Raw genomic sequence first — 25,806 nt, 5'->3', positions numbered from 1 at the left:
AATGAATGAGTCAGGGAGTGGTGAGTCAGTCATGAGCTGTCATGCAAGTCTTCACCCTATCACTGGGAGCAGCGGGCGTACGCTATCCTGCTTCTCTTGGGCCTGTGAAAGGCTCAACGAATTATGTGATGGGTGGGAATAGGCAGATTTCTGAAATCCTTTCTCCGGCCGTTGAATTGGGAAGTTCAATGGTGAGATGTCTCAGTCCCAGGAGCAAAAACGTTGCTATCCAGGAGCACGAGTACAGGACATCAATAAGCTGCTCCCAAACATTTTTAACCAGCATCAGGAAATTGAATCAATCATAGTTCATGTGGGATTCAATGACATTATGAAGGGCAGCTCAGAACAGCTAAAGGTGGATTTTAAAGAACAGATTGGGTCACTACTTGACACCAACAAACACCCCATATCTGGCCCTCCCTAAATCATGGCATTGTAAGGTTCAGCAGACCTTTAGCCCTCCATAACGCTCTACGAGACTAACGCAGCTCTGTGGGTGTAACATTTGACAATTGTGATACCTTCTGGAAACAAATGTAAGTAACTTAATGTACGTCCCTCTTACTGACATGAATGCCTCTGCTGATCCTGCAGCTATTGTATGCAGTAATCATGTGCCTATGAACTAGAGTTATACTGTTAGCACTGAGGCGGTGTGCCCTAGAAGGAAGTCCACTTACCCTGCACAAAAATAAATAACATGATCATGTCTACCTCTGGTAAGCTTCCCAGTAAAGCAATAAAAACAATCAAGCATCCCAGAAAAGTGTAAAAAAAGTTTGAATAAATAAGGATCGGACCCTTCATCTCAATTTCTGCCTAAAATGACATACCCAAATCTAACTGCCTGTAGCTCAGGACCTGAAGCAAGGATATGCATATTCTTCAAATCAAAATGTATTTGTCATATACACGTGTTTAGCAGATGTTATAGCGGGTGTAGCAAAATGCTTGTGCTTCTAGCTCCGACAGTGCAGGAATATCTAACAAGTAGTATCTAACAATTTCACAACATATACCTAATACACACAAAACTAGTAAGGAATGGGATTTAAGAATATATACATATATGGACAAGCAATGACAGAGCGGCATGGACTAAGATACAGTAGAATATTATAGAATATCTGTCTGATGGCCTTGAGATAGAAGCTGTTTTTTCATTCTCTCCGTCCCAGCTTTGATGCACCTGTACTGACCTCGCCTTCTGGATGATAGCGGGGTGAACAGGCAGTGGCTCGGGTGGTTGATGTCCTTGATGATCTTTTTGGCCTTCCTGTGACATCAGGTGGTGTATGTGTCTTGGGGTGCGGTTAGTTTGCCCCGGTTATGCGTTCGGCAGACGGCACCACCCTCTGGAGAGCCCTACGGTTGCGGGCGGTGCAGTTGCCGTACCAGGCGGTGATACTGCCCAACAGGATGCTCTCAATTCTTGATACTATTTGTAAGGAAACACTTTGAAGTTTGTGGAAATGTGAAATTAATGTAGGAGAGAACATTATATCTGGTAAAAGATGAAAAACAAAAAACATGCGTTTTCTATTATCATTTTTTTTTGCATTTTTTAAATGCAAAAGAAGGCCATTACTTGATCTAGGAAGCTGGGTGTAATTGAGATGATGTCCACAAGAGGGCAGCAGTGCGTGCAAAGTTTCAGACATACTTTCAAGAATAATAGCTTTACATATTTTGTATAAAGTCTCCCAGGTGTCCCTCTCGAGTTTGCCCAAATGTACCCAAGTGGCCGAATTGGTCAATTGATACATTTACAAGTGCATAACTATAGAGAACATACAAAAATGGTATGGTGATAAAAAAGAATAGTTTACACACTCCCAGGAATGTCATAAATGATGGATCATTAGCTTAGCTACATAAAAGGTCACACCTCTAGATGATACTTCAATCATTTTTTCATTGACAAGATTAGCAAACTTAGGCATGACATGCCAGCAACAAACGCTGACACTACACATCTAAGTATATCTGACCAAATTATGAATGACACGCATTGTAGTTTTAAATTCTGTAATGTGAGTGTGGAAGAGTTGAAAAGATTGTTGTCTATCAACAATGACAAACCACCGGGGTCTGACAAATTGGATGGAAAATGACTGAGGATAATAGCGGACGATATTGCCACTCCTATTTGCCATATCTTCAATTTAAGTCTACTAGTAAGTGAGTGCCCTCCGGCTTGGAAGGAAGCAAATGTCAGTCCTCCGCTACTTAAGAATAGTAATGCCCCTTTTACTGGCTGAAATAGCTGACCAAATCAGCCTGTTACCAACCCTTAGTAAATTTTGGGAAGAAAATGGTGTTTGACCAGATACAATGCTATTTTACAGTAAACAAATTGACAACAGACTTTCAGCACGCTTATAGGGAAGGACATTCAACAAGCACAGCACTTACACAAATGACTGACTGTCTGAGAGAAATTGATAAAGATTGGGGGGGCTGTTTTCTTTGACTTCAGTGCAGCTTTTGACATTATCAATCATAGTCTGCTGAAAACTTGTTATGGCTTTACACCTCCTGCTATATTGTGGATAAAGAGTTGCCTGTCTAACAGAACACAGAGGGTGCTCTTTTAATGGAAGCCTATCCAACATAATCCAGGTAGAATCAGGAATTCCCCAGGGCAGCTGTCTATGCCCCTTACTTTCTTATCTTTACTAACGACATGCCACTGGCTTTGAGTAAAGCCAGTTTGTCTATGTATGCGGATGACTCAACACTATACACGTCAGCTACTACAGTGACTGAAAGGACTGCAACCCTTAACAAAGAGCTGCAATTAGTTTCAGAATGGAGGAGAGATTGACTTCATCACTACTTGTATTTGTGAGAGGTATTGACATATTGAATGCACCGAGCTGTCTGTTTGAACTACCGGCACACAGCTCGGACACTCATGCATACCCCACAAGACATGCCACCAGAGGTCTCTTCACAGTCCAAGTCCAGAACAGACTTATGAGAGGCGCACAGTGTTACATAGAGCCATAGAGCCATGACTACATGGAACTCTATTCCACATCAAGTAACTCATGCAAGCAGTAAAATTAGATTTAAAAAACAGATAAAGATACACCTTATGGAACAGCGGGGACTGTGAAGCAACAAAAACAGGCACATACACACGTACATATTGATTTTGTGTTGTAGATATGTGGTATTAGAGTAGGGGCCTGAGGGCACACAGTTAATGTCTTGAGAATGTATTGTAATGTTTTTAAATAACTGCCTTAATTGTGCTGGACCCCAGGAAGAGTAGCTGCTGCCTTGGCAACAGCTAATGGGGATCCATAATAAATACAAAATGTGTCTGGGCATGTCAGTTTCACTGCCCAAAAGGCAGCAGGTTCAACCAGATATGCTACATAGCAAAGTACTCACCTTAGCACTCCCAAGCCTTATAGCCTAGAGAATTATGACATGGTTTCTCAAATTCTCATTACGTGGGGCCTATAGTATACTTGAGGAAATCGATTCCATTGTTGATCAAATCAAATACATTTTTATTGGCCACATGCGCCGAATACAACAGGTGCAGACATTACAGTGAAATAAAACAACAACAAAAAAGTGTTGAGGAAAAAAAGAGCAGAAGTAAAATAACAGTAGGGAGGCTATATATACAGGGGGGTACCGGTGCAGAGTCAATGTGCGGGGGTACCGGCTAGTTGAGGTAGTTGAAGTAATATGTAAATGTGGGTAGAGTATAGGTGACTATGCATAAATAATTAACAGAGTAGCAGCAGCGTAAAAAGATGGGGTGGGGGGTGGGGGGGCAGTGCAAATAGTCTGGGTAGCTATGATTAGCTGTTCAGGAGTCTTATGGCTTGGGGTTAGAAGCTGTTGAGAAGTATTTTGGACCTAGACTTGGCTCTCCGGTACCGCTTGTCGTGCGGTAGCAGAGAGAACAGTCTATGACTAGGGTGGCTGGAGTCATTGACAATTTTGAGGGCCTTCCGCTGACAGCGCCTGGTATAGAGGTCCTGGATGGCAGGAAGCTTGGCCCCAGTGATGTACTGGGCCGTACGCACTACCCTCTGTAGTGCCTTGCGGTTGGAGGCCGAACAGTTGCCATACCAGGCGGTGATGCAACCAGTCAGGATGCTCTCGATGGTGCAGCTGTATAATTTTTTTTAGGATCTGAGGACCCTTGCCAAATCTTTTCAGTCTCCTGAGGGGGAATAGGCTTTGTCGTGCCCTCTTAACGACTGTCTTGGTGTGTTTGGACCATGATAGTTCGTTGGTGATGTGGACACCAAGGAACTTGAAGCTCTCAACCTGTTCCACTACAGCCCCGTCGATGAGAATGGGGGCGTGCTCAGTCCTCTTTTTTTTCCTGTAGTCCACAATCATCTCCTTTGTCTTGGTCACGTTGAGGGAGAGGTTGTTATCCTGGAACCACACGGCCAGGTCTCTGACGTCCTCCCTATAGGCTGTCTCATCATTGTCGGTGATCAGGCCTACCACTGTTGTGTTGCCGGCAAACTTAATGATGGTGTTGGAGTCGTGCCTGGCCATGCAGTCATGGGTGAACAGGAAGTACAGGAGGGTACTGAGCACGCACCCCTGAGAGGCCCCCGTGTTGAGGATCAGTGTGGCAGATGTGTTGTTACCTACCCTTACCACCTGGGGGCGGCCCGTCATGAAGTCCAGGATCCAGTTGCAGAGGGAGGTGTTTAGTCCCAGGATCCTTAGCTTAGTGATGAGCTTTGAGGGCACTATGGTGTTGAATGCTGAGCTGTAGTCAATGAATAACATTCTCACGTAGGTGTTCCTCTTGTCCAGGTGGGAAAGGGCAGTGTGGAGTGCAATAGAGATTGCATCATCTGTAGGGGCGGTATGCAAATTGGAGTGGGTCTAGGGTTTCTGGGATAATGGTGTTGGTGTGAGCCATGACCAGCCTTTCAAAGCACTTCATGGCTACAGGCGTCAGTGCTACGGGTCGGTAGCCATTTAGGCAGGTTATCTTAGTGTCCTTGGGCACGGGGACTATGGTGGTCTGCTTGAAACATGTTGGTATTACAGACTCAGTCAGGGACATGTTGAAAATGTCAGTGAAGACACTTGCCAGTTGGTCAGCACATGCTCGGAGTACACGTCCTGGTAATCCGTCTGGACCTGCGGCCTTGTGCATGTTGACCTGCTTAAAAGTCTTACTCACATCGGCTACGGAGACCGTGATCACATAGTCATCCGGAACAGCTGGTGCTCTCATGCATGCTTCAGTGTTGCTTGCCTCGAAGCGAGCATAGAAGTGGTTTAGCTCATCTGGAAGTCTTGTGTCACTGGGCAGCTCGCGGCTGTGCTTCCCTTTGTTGTCTGTAATAGTTTTCAAGCCCTGCCACATCCGACGAGCGTCAGAGCCGGTGTAGTACGATTCAATCTTAGTCCTGTATTGACTCTTTGCCTGTTTGATGGTTCGTCGGAGGGCATAGTGGATTTCTTATAAGCGTCCGGGTTAGAGTCCCGCTCCTTGAAAGCGGCAGCTCTACCCTTTAGCTCAGTGCGGATGTTTCCTGTAATCCATGGCTTCTGTATGGGGTATGTACGTACGGTCACTGTGGGGATGACATCATCGATGCACTTATTGATGAAGCCAGTGACTGATGTGGTGTACTCCTCAATGCTATCTGAAGAATCCCGGAACATGTTCCAGTCTGTGCTAGCAAAACAGTCCTGTAGCTTAGCATCTGCGTCATCTGACCACTTTTTTATTAACCGAGTCACTGGTGCTTCCTGCTTTAGTTTTTGCTTATAAGCAGGAATCAGGAGGATAGAGTTATGGTCATATTTGCCAAATGGAGGGCAAGGGAGAGCTTTGTATGCGTCTTTGTGTGTGGAGTAAAGGTGGTCTAGAGGTTTTTTTCCTCTGGTTGCACATTTAACATGCTGGTAGAAATTAGGTAGAACGGATTTAAGTTTCCCTGCATTAAAGTCCCCGGCCACTAGGAGTGCTGCCTCTGGATGAGCATTTTCCTGTTCACTTATGGCCTTATACAGCTCATTCAGTGCAATCCTAATGCCAGCATTGGTTTGTGGTGGTAAATAGACAGCTATGAAAAATATAGATGAAAACTCTCTTGGTAAATAGTGTGGTCTACAGCTTATCATAAGATACTCTACCTTAGGCGAGCAAAACCTCGAGACTTCCTTAGTATTTGATTTTGTGCACCAGCTGTTGTTTACAAATATACACAGACCGCCACCCCTTGTCTTACCGGAGTCAGCCATTCTATCCTGCCGATGTAGCGTATAGCCCGCTAGCTGTATGTTGTCCAAGATATTACATTTTTTTATGTCCCGTTGGTAGGATAACCGTAATCTTAGGTCATCCAATTTATTCTCAAATGATTGAAGATTGGCTAATAGGATTGATGGGAGAGGCAGTTTACTCGCTCGCCGTCGGATCCTTACAAGGCACCCCGACATACGTCCACGATATATCCATCTCTTTATCCAGAAGCTCATTTTGGTTATAAGAGACGATGGCAGAAACATTATGTACAAAATAAATTGTAAATAACGCAGAAAAACACACAATAGTACAATTGGTTACAGGGCTGTAAAACTGATTCCCAGTGTGATATGAGAGAAAATGTAATAAAAGAGGGATAAGCTGCAGATTTCAATCTGAGGGAGAGAGTTCAGTATGTTCAGAATGATGACTGAAAGAATGACATTTTTGTTCTCCTTGCTCAATGCTAACCTCCCTTAGTTACACCATCCTTACTTATCGTTTACCCAGTGTCCCACTGCAAAGTGACCTTTGTCTTTTGCTTTGTAAAATTGCTTGTTTGTGTTGCTCTGGCATCTGCCAAGCAAAATACAGGATTCTATTTGCTGGCGTCCCTTTACTCTCCTCTTTTGCTCTAAAGACCGAAAGGAAAATAGTAATTAGTGGCGATCCAGAAATGGGATTGGGAGGCTGTCAAACAGGTAATTACATCGTGATGATGAGGACCTCGGCAGGTGGAAAGCTAAACAAATGCTGCAGTTGTTGTGGAAAATAACCAATATACTTTATTACAAATAAGGTCTTACAGAGTTTTTGTTGCATCAAGAAATTACTTTATTAAAGTTTCAACAAAGCCGATACCAGTCTGCAGAGTGGCACCCCGTTCTCTCTCTCTCACGTCACATTATATACCTTCATCTAGGGCTGAACGATTAATTGCATTCGCGATAATATCGCGATTTGACTGAACGCGATTTTCTAATCGCAACGTGCGCGATTTGAGGTGGTCACGTGACGCGACTTTTCATGCTGTCCAGCGCAATGGCCTCTTGCTCGACGGAACAGTCAGAAACTGACACAGCTGATACTTTAATATCGAAGAGGAACAGCACGTCGGTGGTGTGGAACTATTTTGGTTTTAAAAAGAAGATGCTGAGCAGCATCAGGTGTTGTGCAGAGCATGCCGTGCTCCGATTGCTACTTCACGGGTAACACTACAAACCTGTTTCAGCACTTAAAAAAATACCACAAATCAATGCATGACAGTTGTATGACCAAAATGCCGAGCATCAGTGCGCGAGACAAGCCAAATACCTCAAGACAGGGATCACTGACAGAAATGTTCGAAAGTGTCACTCCGTATGAACGTAATTCAAAACGGCACGGAGAAATCACTCGGACAATAACCGAGTTCATAGCCAAAGATATGATGCCTCTCAGCACGGTGACCAAGCCTGGGTTCATGGCATTAATACATACGCTTGATAAACGTTACAGTATACCCTCCCGCACATACTTCAGTCAGACTGCCATACCGGAGCTGTACAAAAAGTGCAAAGAGAAAGTCGCCGCGGAACTTAAAACGGTGGAGTTTTTTGCTAGCACTACTGATATGTGGTCAAGCCGCACAGCTGAGCCGTACCAGAGTCTTACAGTCCATTTTATTGATGAAGATTTCAACCTCCGAGCTCGCTGCCTACAAACTACCTACTTCCCCAGACGATCACACAGGGGAAAATATTGCAGCCGGCCTGAGAGAAGGGCTTGTCAGCTGGGATCTCCACGAGGAGAATCACGTCTGCATCACGACGGACAACGCGTCGAATATGGTGCTTGCTGCGCGGCTTAATGAATGGACGAGGCTCCAATGTTTTGGCCACAGATTACATCTTGCCATTGGTAAGTTATCGTGTGTGTGTGTGTGTGTGTGTGTGTGTGTGTGTGTGTGTGTGTGTGTGTGTGTGTGTGTGTGTGTGTGTGTGTGTGTGTGTTTGTGTGTGTGTGTGTGTGTGTGTGTGTGTGCGCGAGTGCGAGAGAGAGAGATGCGTCGATTAGTAAAGCTGAATATACAAATATATATAAATGATATTATATAAATCGGATGGGATTAAATAAATTCATACTTCCACTCCTTTTCTAATATGTAAATTCATTTTACTTGCTTATATCATATGTCTGTCTGTGGTGGAATGCCCACCTGCATTTTTTTTCTTTTCTTGTTTTTGTTTTTTACATGTTTTTTTAGTGTTTATGAGAGAGAGAGAGAGAGAAAGAGAGAGAGAATTGACATGCAAATAAAGACCCTTTGAATTGAGAGAGAGAGAGAGAGGATGTGTTGTGGATGTGTGTATTTCAGAATTACAGCTAATTTGAGTGTGTAATAGTGAGAGCCTTGTATCAAAACTCAAATTGTGTGTAATACACTACTTTTTATTTCTTTTAGAAAATGCACTCAAAGATGACAGAGTGTCAAGGGCAACAGCACTGTGCAGGAAGCTGGTGGGGCACTTTTCCCACAGTTGGAAGAAGAAAGCAGCCCTGACGGAGGCACAGAGAGAGCTCAAACTCCCTGAGCACAACCTCATAACGGAGTGCCCAACAAGATGGGGTTCTAAAGAAATGATGATTGCCAGAGTGCTTGAACAGGCCAAAGCCATTTCTCAGGTATTGTCTGGAGATCGATATGCACGCTCCCTTATCCCAACCTGGCAGGATATTGACGTGTTGGAGTCGATTCACAAGGCACTGCATCCTCTACTGGAGTTTACTGATGCTCTTTCTGGAGAGGAGTATGTAAGCATCTCCTACCTCAAGCCAGTTCTCCACCTTTTTGCCACATCAGTCCTGGCTGAAGATGCTGAGGACACTGACCTGACTAAATCAATAAAAACCAAAGTCCTAGCATACCTCAATAACAAATATGGAGACCCAAACATCCAGGAGCTTTTGGATGTTGCCTGTTTCCTGGACCCTAGGTTCAAAATACAGTACATCAGTACAGACAACATCCCTGCTATCAAGACTCGTCTGAAGACAGAGATAGTAGACTTGGCACAACGTACATATCATTGGGTAAATAATTATGTATTTCACAAAAACAAAAATTTTCTGTAAAATCTAACTGGAAAACTAATGGCTGTTGTTTTCATCTAATAGGAGAAGAGGTCTCGTACTGAAACTGTTCAGATGCCTCAAAGTGCACAGTCCTTGGGGGAAAAGACGAAGAGGTCTCTTGGCAGTTTTTTCAAGACCAGTTCAGCCTCTCCTTCTTTGCCTGTAAATCTTGAAGATGTCGCAGAGGCAGAGATAAACAATTACCTGATGACTCCTACCATTGATGGAGAAGATGATCCATTGGCTTGGTGGAGGGTGCACAAGATCAGCTACCCACAGTTGTGCACCATGGCACGCAAGTATCTTTGTGTACCTGCTACAAGCGCTCCCTCAGAGCGTCTTTTTTAGCACAGGAGGGAATATTGTGACTTGCACTCGCTCATCCTTGAAGCCAGAAAAAGTCAATATTCTGGTTTTCTTAGCAAAAAACCTGTGAGCCACTGAGAACAGAACTGTTGGATAAGTATGGCTGGCAGTGCCATACTCGTAGTGAACTTTAGTCTGTGTGGTGTGTTATTGTTGTGTACTTGAGATAAGTGAGGCTCATCTATTTTATATTATAATATTCAAATCGTTTATAAAAAATAGTTTGTCTAAATTAAAAGTGCATTTCTCATTTTTTATTTATAACTTTATTTACTTTGATTTTACAAAATATTTTCTAAGCAAATTCCTTGTTTCAGTTGTGTGAAATGTTACTGACTTGGGAGCAGTAAGATACATACAATTTAAAATTATTTTTTTCTTAAGACTGTACCTTTTGCACACAGTGTTTACAAAGTTCATGCCTTTGTTTAAATTATTTAAATGCACAGTGGCAAAGCCACAGATGTTTCTGTAATGAGCAGTTCAATAAAAATGTCATTTATTTCAAGTCATACATGTTTGAATTTAATTCTAACAAATAGACCCAGCCTATGGGAAAGAACATTTCACACTAAATGTATATACTATTGTGTTGGTCATATTTAAATCATTCATTATGTTTTGTAGGGGAAAAAGGATAAATAAATTAAATCGCATATTAAATCGCAATCGCAATATTGGGGGCAAAAAATCGCAATTAGATTATTTTCCAAAATCGTTCAGCCTTACCTTCATCCCCAACTCTTCTAGCTCTCAATCCCTCCCTCTTCAGTTTCCCGCTCTTTATCACTCCACGCCCACTTCCTTTGTCTCTGAGGGCGGCTAAACTCGACTTTTATTATGCACATAATACTCCAACCAATCACTCACTCCCCTGTCTTGCACACACACTCATGTTTAGTTTAAACATGACAAGGCCCTAACATACACAAACCTCACCCCATCATGCTGTAATCAATCAAGAAGATACCAAGGAGACAAAGGTTTAGCCCAAACTCCATTCAACCCTGGTGCCGCTCCCTTCACGGTGTTTGACGAGAGAGACAAAAGGCCACAAGCTAGTTTCAGTCTCTCATCAGATAAGACAGCCATGGATTTAAGTAAGGGCAAGCAATTTGACCCTAGGGCAGATTCCCTCTCTACTCACCCACACAGTGAAATTAAATTACCCAATACAATTCCTGGCCCAGTAACAAAGAATTCTAACTTTATGCTCTTGATTAACCCAGTTCTACCTCATAGTCCATTAAAGTCTACAGTTCATTAATAATAATTCACCACACAGGGTATGCAACAGCCATGTCCAATACAGATTAGCAAAAGCGAATTATGTTTTGAGACACAACATTTGGAACTAATGCAATGAAGAAAGATCCTTTTAATTGATTTCTATTCGGAATACAGTCAAAGTTTTATTAGTTAAGTTATATTCTCTGACCAGCAAGTTGTTTAACAACAGTACAAATACACTAACAGAACACAGAGTCTGTTTGTTATGCTTCTGGCCCCGTTTCAGATAGGCGTTGGCGTGCGATTGTCACCTCGTGATTAATCAGTACCGTCAGCAAGTAGAGAGGTGATGAGAGGAAAGGGATCCGGGACTGACATGGGTCTTCAGTTTCAGCGTGCCAAGGTACTTTCCCCACCCCTGCAACGCCCAGAAACAGTACCCAGTCATAGTCAGTACTGATCCTACACTCTAGCCCCAGTAAACATGTTACAGATCACATTTAGACATGGTGAAGCCTAATATATACCTTCCGCGCCATTCGCTAGTACGAAATTCTGCAATATCTAATATGCAGACAGGAATGGACATTAGATTGAAGTGGAAGGTGTCAATTAGGCTTAGGGGATGACCTAAAAACATAAATGCATTACAGCCTCTTTAAACCGCTACATGCTAATATGAAGTTCAGGGTCACAGTGATTGTTATTGCTGTTTGAGGAAGACGAGTCTGGCAGAGACGGGATTAAAAGAAAACCCCAGCCACCAACAAAGGGCACCATTTGGACAACATCCCAACTTACATTATGTTTAATCATGAATGAGTTAGTCAAATGTATTCTAATTGCCAATAATGTTTTTAATTCAATTGGAGTATCAGTTTGCGGAAAGAGGCAGTCTCATCCAAAGCATTGTCGATATTACTATATAAAATCAAATACAAGCAATGAATAAATATAATAAACATAAGCACACACTCCCTAGTAACTAAATAAACTGGGGAGGTGAATGCTGTGTATCCGATGTCATCTCATTTACCTAGTGCTATTTTCTTGAGGCACACATCTCCCTAACCAACACACTGCCTGTATGGACAGCTCATTACCGCACTGATTGACTAGTGTGACAGTGATAATTAGAACATTAATTGGAATATCAGAACTTCTGCTTTGGTGCTCCGCCGATACTTTGTGTAAATTCTTCTCATGGATACAGTTTGTGTAATATAAGCCCCATCTATTGTAATATTTTGTTGTGTGTCAGATGAGGTGGTGTGAAGCCAAGCAGCTGTGGTGTAACTCCCAGAGTCCTAGCGACATTATGGCTACAAAGACCCAGATCACTTTTTTTGTGGTTTTCAGGCAGAAATCACTGCAGAAATAAATAAAAATCACACTCTGAACCGATGTCGCTCTCTTTTCGGGAACATATGAAATGGAAATTTGCAGTCCTTTTTGGACGCAGTCCAGTCTCATTACAAAGTACAAGTAGGAACAGAGAAATGTGCAGAAACCTGCTCACGCGTTCTCCAAAGCCTTTACCGTTCAAACACAAGGGGACCAGTCCAAAACAACATTTTAGTGAGCTGTAGTTAAGTACTATAAGGGATGTTCACATTCCGTGGTCACAACGTGATTAAACTCCTGAGTCAAGCAAGGTGACCCACTGCACACTGTTTTAAAGCTGTATTTTAACACAAAGTTTTAAAGCAGTCCTGATCAAAAATATAAACACAACCTGCAACAATTTATAAGATTTTACTGAGTTATAGTTCATATAAGGAAATCAGTCAATTCAAATGAATTCATTAGGCCCAAACTATGGATTTCACATGACTGGGTAGGGGCGCAGCCATTGGTGGGCCTAGGCCCACCCACTTGGGAGCCAGGCCCACACAATCAGAATGAGTTTTTCCCCACAAAAAGGCTTTTTTAAAGACACACTCCTCAGTTTCATCAGCTGTCCGGATGGCTGGTCTCAGATGATCCTGCAGGTGAAGTCGGATGTGGAGGTACTGGGCTGGCGTGGTTACTAAGGGGAACTGGAACTAAGGGGTCTAGACCAAACCATGAAAAACAGCCCCAGACCATTATTCCTCCTTCACCAAACTTTACAGGTGGCACTATGCTTTGGGGCAGGTGGCATTCTCTTGGCATCCGCTAAACCCAGGTTCGTCCATGGAAACTCGTTTCATGAACCTCCTGTCTAACAGTTCTTGTGCTGACGTTGCTTCCAGAGGCAGGTTGGATCTTGGTAGTGAGTGTTGCAACAGATGACTACCTGCATTCCAGTTGACTACCTCATGAAGCTGGTTGAGAAAATGCCAAGAGTGTGCAACGCAGCCATCAAGGCAAAGGGTGGCTATTTGAAGAATCTCAAACATAAAATATATTTTGATTTGTTTAACACTTTTTTGGTTAGCACATGATTCCATGTGTGTTATTTCATAGTTTTGATGTCTTCACTATTACGCTACAATGTACAAAAAATTAAAAATAAAGAAAAACCCTGGAATGAGTAGGTGTCCAAACTTTTGACTGGTAGTGTTTGTGTGTGTATACAAACTCAGCAAAAAAAGAAACGTCTCTTTTTCAGGACAATGTCTTTCAAAGATAACTTTACAGATCTTCATTGTAAAGGGTTTAAACACAGTTTTCCATACTTGTTTAATGAACCATGAACAATTAATGAACATGCACCTGTGGAACGGTCGTTAAGACACGATCAGCTTACAGACGGTAGGCAATTAAGGTCACAGTAATGAAAACTTAGGACACTAAAGAGGCCTTTCTACTGACTCTGAAAAACACCAAAAGAAAGATGCCCAGGGTCCCTGCTCATCTGCGTGAAGTGCCTTAGGCATGCTGCAAGGAGGCATGAGGACTGCAGATGTGGCCAGGGCAATACATTGCTATGTCTGTACTGTGAGATGCCTAAGAGAGCGCTACAGGGAGACAGGACGGACAGCTGATCATCCTCGCAGTGGCAGACCACGTGTAACAACACCTGCACAGGATCGGTACATCCGAACATCACACCTGCGGGACAGGTACAGGATGGCAACAACAAGTCCCCGAGTTACATCAGGAATCCCTCCATCAGTGCTCAGACTGTCCTCAATAGTCTGAGAGAGGCTGGACTGAGGGCTTGTAGGCCTGTTGTAAGGATGGTCCTCACCAGACATCACCGGCAACAACGTTGCCTATGGGCACAAACCCACCGTCGCTGGACCAGACAGGACTGGCAAAAAGTGCTCTTCACTGACGAATCGCGGTTTTGTCTCACCAGGGGTGATGGTCGGATTTGCGTTTATCGTCAAAGGAATGAGCGTTACACTGAGGCCTGTTCTCTGGTGCCTTGGTGGAAGAGTGGGGTAACATCTCACAGCAAGAACTGGCAAATATGGTGCAGTCCATGAGGAGGAGATGCACTGCAGTACTTAATGAAGCTGGTGGCCACACCAGATACTGACTTTTACTTTTGATTTTGACCCCCCCCTTTGTTCAGGGACACATTATTAAATTTCTGTTAGTCACATGTCTTTTTTTGCTGAGTTTATTTACACACACACACACACACACACACACACACACACACACACACACACACACACACACACACGATTGGAAATGATGCAGATAATTACATTGATGGAAGCCACAATCTATCTGCAATATTAAAACTGATCTACCCCCTAAAAAAGTTAATACATGTTATTATACACAACAACAGAGGTCTCCTATCCACTGTCTGACATGCCCTAGAGGCACACATTTTGAAGTGCATTGTAGATCATTTAACATGCAAGGAAACCAAAGGCTGATCTACCTAACTCTCTAGACACCAAATAAGTCTTCAGAGTTAACCAGTCCTGTGAACGGGTTTGATAACTTGTCATTTGAAATCTTAAAATATGCATGAGGGTGCTGAATTATTTACCTCTCGTCCTGACAATGACATTTGAAACACTTTTATAAGATCCTCTTGTAACGCAGTCGAGTGTCATAAAATTGCTACCCATTTTAATACATTGAGGGAAAAAAATATTTGATCCCCTGCTGATTTTGTCCGTTTTCCCACTGACAAAGACATGATCGGTCTATAATTTTAATGGTAGGTTTATTTGAACAGTGAGAGACAGAATAACAACAAAAAAATCCAGAAAAACGCATGTCAAAAATGTTATAAATTGATTTGCATTTTAATGAGGGAATTAAGTATTTGACCCCTCTGCAAAACATGACTTAGTACTTGGTGGCAAAACCCTTGTTGGCAATCAGAGGTCAGACGTTTCTTGTAGTTGGCCACCAGGTTTGCACACACCTCAGGAGAGATTTTTTTCCACTCCTCTTTGCAAATCTTCTCCAAGTCATTAAGGTTTTGAGGCTGACGTTTGGCAACTCGAATCTTCAGCTCCCTCCACAGATGTTCTATGGGATTAAGGTCTGGAGACTGGCTAGGCCACTCCAGGACCTTAATGTGCTTCTTCTTGAGCCACTCCTTTGTTGCCTTGGCCGTGTGTTTTGGGTCATTGTCATGCTGGAATACCCATCCACGACCCATTTTCAATGCCCTGGCTGGAGGGGAAGGAGGTTCTCACCCAAGATTTGACGGTACATGGCCCCCTCCATCGTCCCTTTGATGCAATGAAGTTGTCCTGTCCCCTTAGCAGAAAAACACCCCCAAAGCATAATGTTTCCACCTCCATGTTTGACGGTGGGGATGGTGTTCTTGGAGTCATAGGCAGCATTCCTCCTCCTCCAAACACGGCGAGTTGAGTTGATGCCAACGAGCTCGATTTTGGTCTCATCTGACCACAACACTTTCACCCAGTTCTCCTCTGAATCATTCAGATGTTCATTTGCAAACTTCAGATGGCCTTGTATATGTGCTTTCTTGAGCAGGGGGACCTTGCGGGCGCTGCTGGATTTCAGTCCTTCACGGCGTAGTGTGTTACCAATTGTTTTCTTGGTGACTATGGTCCCAGCTGCCTTGAGATCATTGACAAGATCCTCCCGTGTAGTTCTGGGCTGATTCCTCACCGTTCTCATGATCATTGCAACTCCACGTGGTGAGATGTTGCATGGAGCCCTAGGCCGAGAGAGATTGACAGTTCTTTTGTGTTTCTTCCATTAGCGAATTATCGCACCAACTGTTGTCACCTTCTCACCAAGCTGCTTGGCGATGGTCTTGTAGCCCATTCCAGCCTTGTAGGTCTACAAGCCTTGTAGGTCTACAATCTTGTCCCTGACATCCTTGGAGAGCTCTTTGGTCTTGGCCATGGTGGAGAGTTTGGAATCTGATTGGTTGATTGCTTCTGTGGACAGGTAACATACAGGTAACAAACTGAGATTAGGGGCACTCCCTTTAAGAGTGTGCTCCTAATCTCAGCTCGTTACCTGTATAAAAGACACCTGGGAGCCAGAAATCTTTCTGATTGAGAGGGGGTCAAATACTTAATTCCCTCATTTAAAATGCAAATCAATTTATAACATTTTTGTAACAATTTATAACAAGTGTTTTTCTGGATTTTTGTTGATATTCTGTTTCTCACTGTTCAAATCAACCTACCATTAAAATTATAAACTGATCATTTCTTTGTCAGTCGGCAAACATACATAATCAGCAGGGGATAAAATAATTTTTTTCCTTACTGTATATGCTCTTTTTGAAGGCAAAGAGTTCTACCTAGAACCTTTTTCATCCCAAGAAACATTTATGGAAGAAAGTGTTCTTTTGATTTTTTGCAAGGCAAGAAGGGTTCTATATAGAACCATTCTGAATATGCTTTATTGTAATTTTTTCTTTCTTTTAAATAGTACCTGTTTTTAAACTTTAACATCAGGAGTTTGTGTAATCTGATAAGTTTAATGTCATGCTCTACCAACTGAGCCACATGGGGAAATACCCACACTCTTAGAATTAGTGGTGACTCGAGGAACCCTGGAGATCCTCAAGGAACCATTTTCAATGTTTCCAGTTGGTAGTGATGTTACGTTTGATACCAGAGCTCCAAGGCATACGTTGAATCGCTAAGCAGCTAACTTCGAACAGTGTGCCGATGCGTGAAGTACATCATCAATGACTTAGTTTGATCACGTGCTTTTTCAGTGTGTTGCAAAATGCGAGATCCCTCTGATAGTTAGGATATTGCATTAAAAGTTCTGACCGGTAGCTTTGCAGGTAGAGTAGGGAAATATTAAACATTCAAGGACGTGAGGGTAGGAGGTTCGATCCCATTAAAGACACAGTAGTTGGAAAATCGTTTTATGTGAAATCACACTGTTCAAATGTATTTTGTATAGTATAAGCTTCTGTCTTAAGCATCTTAAATAATGCCCTAGATTAAGTTTTTGAAAACGAGTCAACTTGAAGGGGGGAAAAAAAGGGAAGCATTATGTAAGATGCTAAACTGGTATTCCAACTGATTATAGGCTATAAAAGCCAATGACTTACCGCTGCACCACAGAGTTTTGATGAAAACAGTGGAGAGAAAAAAACGTCTCTGATAATCACACGCTGCTATTCATTGTGGACCAGCAGATGTCCAGTGGTGCCAGTTACCCCGGGAGAAGATTATGCGATAGGGTTTCACAAGTGTTAAAATCCATGTTTAAATCAGTGTTATTTAGAAATTATTTAGTAAGTAATACTTAAATGCTAAGACTAGTTTATTATTTAAATCAAATTAGGGGGATATGGTGTTGCACATGTCACCATTAATATCCACACTATGAGGAGATTTGATGTAAAGTCCCTCTAACTCACCTGCACATTAATTTTCTTTGTTGTTCCTTTTCCATACAATCCATGATGTACAATTGCACTAAATATGGATTTGAATAATGCAAGATTTTAAAATGACATTCAGGAGCAAAATTCATTAAAATATGAATATAACTAATAACATTGGAATACAACAATTAATAACAATAACGTAACATTGATGTGGCAAATCTCTTATGCTCTGCTATTGCACGATTTTAATTTGTAAATAGGTCACCATTAAAGCTATCCCCAGTAAAATTGGAGCATAACTCATGAGCCCACCTCCTGCACTGCACTGCTCACATCTAATCCAGTCCCCACCTGTGACTGAAAACAGGGGGAGAGATGCCAATTGAAAAGCTCTCTTAAAAATGTATCTAGCTATATGACATCAAATGCTGTAAAGTAACATTAACTGTAAAGCTATCAGTCACTAGTGGAAACATTTACAACTACAAATAAGTGACGTTATCTTTTTAATGAATTTTACATCAGACGATCTGGGAGTAAGGTTGCTAGCTAGCACTAGCAAGTTAGCATTGACTAGCCCAGTTAGCGCTAGTTTTTGTCTAAATGACAGGTAGAAACACATTCATAACCATAAAGGGGTGAGTTGCCCCCAACACACTCATCCAACATATTACTACTTTACTCAACAATGATCTACATTTCTCTCAAGGTTTTCCTACTTTTATATTTAAAAATATATATATTCAATCTAACTTCATTGGAATACATCTACAACTTTTTCAAAATAAACTTTTTTGATCAATTTACCGCATTCGTTTTGTTGAAATATCTCAAAGTTGTAATGACACAGAGGGCATGTTGTTGAGCAAGAGCAGTGGCAGCCAGGGAAAGTGTTGGGAAAATAATTATGACATCTTATGGTCTTATTGTGAATTACAGGGAGGAGGGGAGTTACCCCAGGGGGCTAGTTACCCCAGGTACCCTAACTTTTGCAAATAGGTAAAAAAAAAAAAAAAAAGAAGGTTAACATGACATAATTAGGCTGACAAATTCATTTTATGAACCAAGAATCTGTGCGTGATGATGTAGATTTTGTTCCTCTATCAAAATATTCAATTATGAATGACGTCATTCAAATACGCTTTATGTAGTCAACTCTGCAAAACAGTCCATCGACTCCAGGTATTCACAACATTCAACAACGCCGGCAAGGGCCAATGCTACAAACAGACTCTGACCGGCAGATCCCTATATCCCATAACGCACTGGTAGATCTACCAGTAGAGTAATCCAAACAGAAACAAAGATACTGTGCCAACGATGTGGTCAACAAAGTACATTCAGCTTGAAACCACCAGTTTCCAACGAAAAACCGAATAGAATGCATCCGATTCCACCCAGGACACATTTCCGTCAACAGAAAATGAGCAACATGTATTTTGTTTGTCTTACCACTTGCATTCTTCCCACATATGAGGTGCTGGTAGGGCTGCAGCAGACCCCAGATCTCCGAGTCATTGTTGATGGCCTGTTCTAGGGTCTCGAGCATAAATGTGGAGGTGCCGTTGTCCTTCTTGATGAGCGCGCTCCGCTGCACTCGGCTGAATATCTCACGGAACAGGCTCTCCACGCAGGCGGTGAAGTATATAGCCGCGTGCTCGTGGACCCGGAGTGCCACCCGATTCTCAACCATCCACTTGAAAAAATGTCCAACAGAAAAGATGAGCCCGCACCGCGCTGACTTGCCCCGGCTGAATTTATCCCCAGTGCTCATATTATAGAGCGAAAGTGCGTTTAGTGCCGCAGTGATGCAGTTGACAGAGATGGTCCAGGAGAGAACCACCTTGATGGCGCTTTGGATCTCGTGCTTGGTGCACTTGGCATAGCGCAGACTGAGCCGCTGAGCCTCCCGGGCGACCCTCACCAACGCCCGGCTGACCAGTGCTGAGAGCTTGGCCAGGACCTCTTGTGATGGGCTCCCCACACATAGCTCCACTTCCTTCCTGAGTGCGCACTCCACCTCGCTGAGACTCCATGGCACGTCCTCCAGCTCGGGAAGCTTGGCGCACTGGCTGCACAACTCCAAGATATCCGTGTCCTCCGCCAGGACTGTGTTGACCGTGTCCAAGCTGTTGTGTCGGCTGTGCATAGATTCGGTCAAATGCCAGCAGTTGCCCCCATGCGCGTATGACAGTTTCGTGTCTGAGCAACACAGCGACACGCTGGACGACCTGAAGGAGTCCGCGGCTCCACCATAACCAGAATCGAGCGTTAAATCTTCCAGTGTCTTCACAGCGGTCTTACTCTTGCCTGTCATGGCTGCATTGCATACTGTATGTCTGCTTCTTCATTGAATGCCACAAACCGGGTCTCTGTCGCAGCTATTCCACAGCCGCTGGCTTTAAGAGTTATATTCAGCTACATACAATCTCTGTAAATGAAGTGAATGCTCTACCTAGTTTTCGCCTTCTTGCGTTTACTGAAAATATGCCATTAAACTGCTCTTTCTCTAACTTGTTATGCATAACCTGTGAGAATTCGAATCCACAAGCTTCTGCATCAAGCGCAGTACGCACTCGTGCGTGGAGAGGAGGGGCTATGCACATAGTGGGCTGCTAAAGGCCAATCTGATGCCTCTATAACTCTTGACAGACATAATACATTTGTAAACTGGGTTGTATGATGACAGTAGCTGTTGATTGGGGGGTTAAATATTACAGGAAAAGGATTTACTCAAATCTGAGTTTGATATTATAATAAATACAACAGATTATTAAAAGGCAGATTAAGAAGGCTAAAAACAAAGATTAAAATGAAATGTAAAGGCGCTACAAAACCATGCCAATATGTACTCCCATCATCCTTCTTGTCTTACCTAACAATGACAGTCTCTCACAACCTTTATCCACCTGCAAATGATCAGGCCTAATGGTGGGAGGGGGTTGCATTTAGCACGTTAACCAATGCATATATACACATATGAAACACACACTCATTATGTTACATTGCACACAATAATGCAATTATTGTGGACAGTCAGATTAATATAATAGTTCGATTAAAACGTTTACATGCTTTGCAAGAAGAACGATTTCAATAATAATCCTGTTTACATGGACACATCTGAAATCAGGCTACCTGATGGCAGTCTGATAAATGCAGAAAATCGGCAATCAAAATACACGTTCAACCACTGCGACCATGTAATTTTTGTGAAGCACATTTGATTTTGAGTTAGGACAACGACTGCTAAGACGCATATATTGAGTTGTTCTCAACTCACTTCATTCTTGTAAAAGACTCGCTCGGCTGGTGATTGCACATGTGCAGATCAAATACACAGCTGGAACGCCGATTTAGGTGTTTAAATCTCCCAATAATTGGAAAGATTGCTCAGAAAACCCGCTGTTTTAATTGGGGTATGCTTACTTCGATTTTGACTTTATGCTGATTTAAGATAAACAGAGTAAGGTGTTTACATGACTATTGCATAATCTGCCTACTGCCATAATCAGTTTAATATTGAATCCTGTGCATGTAAACATACTCACTGATATAGGCTACAAATAAATAGACTGCTTGGCTAAAATGATTAGAAAGAATTCGACTATGGCTATGATATGAAAATGGAATGAATCCAGGATCCTGAAATATTCATAAATATACATTCACAAAATTGATGGAAAGGATAATAAAACATCAGCGTCTTTGGGGTAAAGATCATATATTCACAGGGGTGCAACGTTACTGAATGTTGGGACTATATCAGATATGATTTTCTGTCAGGTGGGTAGGCTTAACATAAGGAATCATGTCCGCTCCGCTCAATGCTACATTTCTTTCTGCAACATTCTGAATGGTTCACATCACTGAACATACCTTTGCAGTCCTACTGCAGATACTCTTATGGAAACATCGTCAATGTCAAAAGGATATAAGGGAACATTGCATTGCTAATCAAGAAATGGCAGTGGGCTAAAGGCTTTATGAAAAATGTTACCTATCTATGTAGTTTGTACAATCCTAATTGATGGGGTCCTCATGTGAGTGCCATAAAACACACACTCCTGGTACTTGCTTTTCATTCAGGATTTAGATTTATGGTGTACCACATTATTCAACATTAGTTGTAGATTTTTTAAAACTATATTTTATATGCATAGTCCCATTTATTCATATGCATAGTGCCCTCTATCACATCCATTGGATATTCCACAATATGCTATAAACATTCATAACAACTCACCCAGAAAAATTTGCCATATGAAGAGCATATTAAATGTTTATGCAATGTAATGCTTATAAATGTTTATGTTTATTACATTTGTTATAAGCATTCATAACACTGTCAGAACTATTTAAAAAAAGCAAAAAAGCCTATTGTTCATTCATCATTCATTTAAAATACACTCAGGTTGTTCATAGAAAGAGCTTCCAATTATGTTGTAAACCTAGACACACAGATTAGGCCCAGTCCTGTACTGAAAAGCATATTCAATGCAAATTAGGGACCACAATGGAAATAAGTTATTGACTTTCCATTGTAGTCCCCTGTAGCTCAGTTGGTAGAGCATGGCGCTTGCAACGCCAGGGTTGTGGGGTCGTTTCCCACGGGGGGACAGTATGAAAAATGTATGCACTCACTAACTGTAAGTCGCTCTGGATAAGAGTGTCTGCTAAATGACTAAAATATAATTGTGTTATCCTTGTAAAGTTAAAAAAATTTATGTAGTGGGTGTAGATATGTAACAAAAATTTTACTGGCAAATCAAATCAATCAATCTAGAATGCTTTTTAGTGCAATCTCCATTTAAAGTGCTTTTTGTCCAGTACTAGGTTTAATCAGTGTATGTGAAACCAACCCCTAGTGTTTATTATCATTTACTATCAAAAAGTTGAGTCTGGATCAGGACAGATGAATAGACATGCATTAACAGAAATACATTGACCAAAGGTAATGGACCGCCCTTCAGTGACCGACAAGTCTTAGGCTTCATCAGGAGGGAGAGCGAAAGACCCAAGAGTGTTAAGTAAATTCTCCATCAACTTGGCGTCTAAAGAGACATGGGAAGAGACAATCTCATGAAAGGCAATCACAGAAAGACAGTATGAACTTTTTGTGAACACAAGAGAAGGTCATCATCCTCAATGAGCAAGTTAGAAATGGAAGAGAATATGTGCAGTTACATTATTACCACTTTTGCTGGGTGTGGGCGGAACAAGCCATCGACCTAGTGGATCCCACATTAATTGACATCCAGCTTATAAAGCCTTCATAAAGCCTTCATGAATAGTATATAAATGTGTTACAAATCATCTATAACCATATGTGATGCTTTATAAAGGGTTCATAAATGTGGCATAACCATCAATGGCAATTATGACATATATGCCACATTTATGGACCCATAAAAAGGGTGGCATAAGCACCATTTAATAAATGCCTTAAAAATCATATTAAATTGAGGCTTCACAAAGCCCTGTCATGCATCTTGGTAGAGCATTGCAACACCAGGATATTGGGTTCGGTTCCCGGGACCACCCATACATGAAAATGTATTCATGCATGACTGTGTCGCTTTGGATCAAAGTGTCTGCTAAATGTCTGCTGAGAGACCTGAGTCCGAGCCAGCAACCTGTACACAGCATCCAATCGAAGCTATCAACTGCTTTTTCTCTCATGCCATTTCTCTCAGGAGTGCGACAGGAGTCCACGTGAAGTGAGTATTGAGAGAGATCTGTTCCAAACGTCTCTAATGTTGCTGGTATACAGGTTGGCAAATGGACAAGACATAATAGGCATTGTGGTGGGGCTCATGTGAGACATTAGTCTGTCTGGGAAAATCAGATTATTCCTGAGACATTGAAATTGGGACATTATCATGGGCCATTCATTTTGAACTATAAAGCTATCTGAAGAACAAAATGAAGAAACGCCAGAAGATTGAGTGCCGGGAAAGGAGGGGTTAGTCAACTGTGCCCGTAATTGATTTAGGCTTATTTAAAAATTGTTTATTTTGGGGTATTAGGTTGATTGTGGAGGTCTATACACTGCTACATTTATAGAAATTTAGACTAAGAATGCATTGAGATACTGATCTGTAATTATACATCGGGATGAGAAAGTTAATACTAGAATTATGGATAATTCTACTGTATGTAAATATAAATGTACATTCTGCCAGTGTCGACGTGTGCTAAGTTGAGGGTTTTAACTTTGAGTGATAGGACCAATGTGAATCACTAACAATTGTTTGGATTATGATTTTGTAACGATCCCGGCAGTCTGAGTCGGGTCCTGTCTGTGGACTAGTTATTCTGCTCGTGATCTCCAGTTTCCCGAGGGTTCTGGAACGCTCCGGGGAGCTCTCTTGATTTCCGCACCTGCATCCCATCAGCAATCTGCACACCTGGTCCTGATCATCACCCTTCTTAGGCTCTGGCCTAACATCCATTCCCTGCCGGATCGTTAGCCATGAACAGTAGGTTTACCAGAGTATCAGTCTTAGAGCTTCTAGCGTTAGTTTTGTTGTTTTGCACCTTGTTGGTTTGTCGTTTACTTACCTCCGTTTTTGTTCCATCTGCAGTCACTCGTCCGGAACCTTCATCCAACCTCTGCCTGGTGGTCGGCGGCTGCCGAGCCATGATTGGATCAACCACTGCACCCCCAACAACTAACCAACGCCGCCCGCTCTGTTCCCTGGATTATTCAGCATCACTCTTGAATTTGTAAATAAACACTCACCTTCGTTTCAACTTACCTTGTCCTGGTCTGCTTCTGGGTTCTGGCTTTGTAACTCGTGACAGAACGATCCGGCCAGTAATGAACCCAGCGGACCTGGACTCTGTTCGCCATGCCATTTCCCATCAGGAGAAGATGTTGGGACAACATAGCACGGCACTACAGGAGATAGCGTTGTCAGTTCGGAACCTTTCTACCGGTCTGATGGAGGTCCAGAACCAGCGCAAGTTTCCGGTGGAGGATCCACTACCGGTTTCACCCATCTCGCCTGCCGCGTCTGGAGCTGTGTCCTTCCGTGAGCCCAAGGTTCCGACGCCGGATAAATATGAGGGGGAGCTGGGAAGATGCCGTTCTTTCCTTATGCAGTGTGGGTTAGTGTTCGATCTACAGCCCTACTCTTATGCCACAGACAAGGCTAGGATAGCCTTTGTGATTGAGTTGCTGCGTGGTCGAGCGCTGGAGTGGGCTTCAGCCGTTTGGGAACGACAAGACCCCTGCATGGCTTCATACCAGGGGTTCACGGCCGAGATGAGGAAGCTCTTCGACCATTCCGTCCGAGGGAGGGACGCAGCTAGGCGCCTGTTTTCGCTTCACCAAGGAACTCGCAGCGTGGCCGACTTCGTGATCGAGTTCAAGACGTTGGCTGTGGAGAGTGGGTGGAATGAGGAGTCTCTGCAAGCGGCCTTTTACCAGGGTCTGTCGGAGCAGCTCAAGGATGAGTTGATCTCCTATCCGGAGCCTAGTGACCTGGACAGCTTGGTAGCCTTGTCTATTCGGGTGGATAATTGAGTCCGAGAGCGAAGGAGGGAGAAGCAATGGGGTCCGTCCAATCGATCAGCTTCTCAGTTCCCAGTCGGGTCGGGTGGTGGACCAGAACACGGCGATCATTCTCCACCACAAAGGATTAGTGGAGAGGTCCTCTCTCCCGATTCTGAACCCATGCAAGTGGGGCGGCACGGGTTAACCAAGGAGGAGCGTCAACATAGACGTAAGACCAACTGCTGCCTCTACTGTGGTAGCTCGGGACATTACATCTCCACTTGTTCCCGGCGGTCGTCAAACTGCCCGGCTCGCTAAAGTTGGGAGGACTTTCAGCGAGCCAGTTTCAACCTCTCAGTACCTCTGTCAGACCCCGTTTCCCGGCTACCCTTGTGAACAGGAATCAGAGCTTAGCGATTAACGCTTTTATCGATTCAGGTGCCGATGGAAGCTTTCTTGATGCCGAGTTGGTGGAACAGCTGGGGCTTTCCAAGGAGCAATTGCCGGAAGCCATTGAAGCGACCACTCTGAACGGCAGTAGTCTGGCACGTATCACGATGAGGACTGAACCGGTTAAGATGCTGTTGTCGGGGAATCATT

General features: G+C 42.9%; 2 protein-coding genes across 2 annotated transcripts in view; one reads left to right on the top strand and one right to left on the bottom strand.

Moving 5' to 3' along the window:
- Window positions 1–20,227, bottom strand: part of LOC121581360 (ankyrin repeat and BTB/POZ domain-containing protein BTBD11-A) — a 301,845-nt gene extending 281,618 nt beyond the window's left edge. The window contains exon 1 of the mRNA XM_045224749.1: window positions 19,158–20,227. Coding sequence (XP_045080684.1) covers window positions 19,158–20,022 — 865 coding nt within the window. The 5' untranslated portion in view covers window positions 20,023–20,227. The remainder of the gene's footprint in view (window positions 1–19,157) is intronic.
- On the top strand, window positions 7,980–9,946 carry LOC123492354 (E3 SUMO-protein ligase ZBED1-like). Its single transcript, XM_045224750.1, has 3 exons — window positions 7,980–8,158; window positions 8,703–9,331; window positions 9,416–9,946. The coding sequence occupies exons 1-3, from the start codon at window positions 8,086–8,088 to the stop codon at window positions 9,719–9,721; spliced, it is 1,008 nt and encodes a 335-aa protein (XP_045080685.1). The 5' UTR covers window positions 7,980–8,085; the 3' UTR covers window positions 9,722–9,946.
- Window positions 20,228–25,806: the final 5,579 nt, after the last annotated feature.

Source organism: Coregonus clupeaformis, chromosome 14 (assembly GCF_020615455.1).
Source record: "Coregonus clupeaformis isolate EN_2021a chromosome 14, ASM2061545v1, whole genome shotgun sequence".
Lineage (NCBI taxonomy): Eukaryota > Metazoa > Chordata > Actinopteri > Salmoniformes > Salmonidae > Coregonus > Coregonus clupeaformis.
Note: the sequence above shows the minus strand (reverse complement) of the source record. Positions and strands in the feature narration are given on the sequence as shown.

What these genes read in the sequence shown, in the direction of transcription:
- LOC123492354 (XM_045224750.1), top strand. Translation starts at nt 8,086, where the DNA reads ATGGTGCTTGCTGCGCGGCTTAATGAATGGACGAGGCTCCAATGTTTT. An exon ending in CAGATTACATCTTGCCATTG is followed by an intron (nt 8,159 to 8,702) that starts GTAAGTTATCGT and finishes TATTTCTTTTAG; the next exon opens with AAAATGCACTCAAAGATGAC. An exon ending in CACAACGTACATATCATTGG is followed by an intron (nt 9,332 to 9,415) that starts GTAAATAATTAT and finishes TTCATCTAATAG; the next exon opens with GAGAAGAGGTCTCGTACTGA.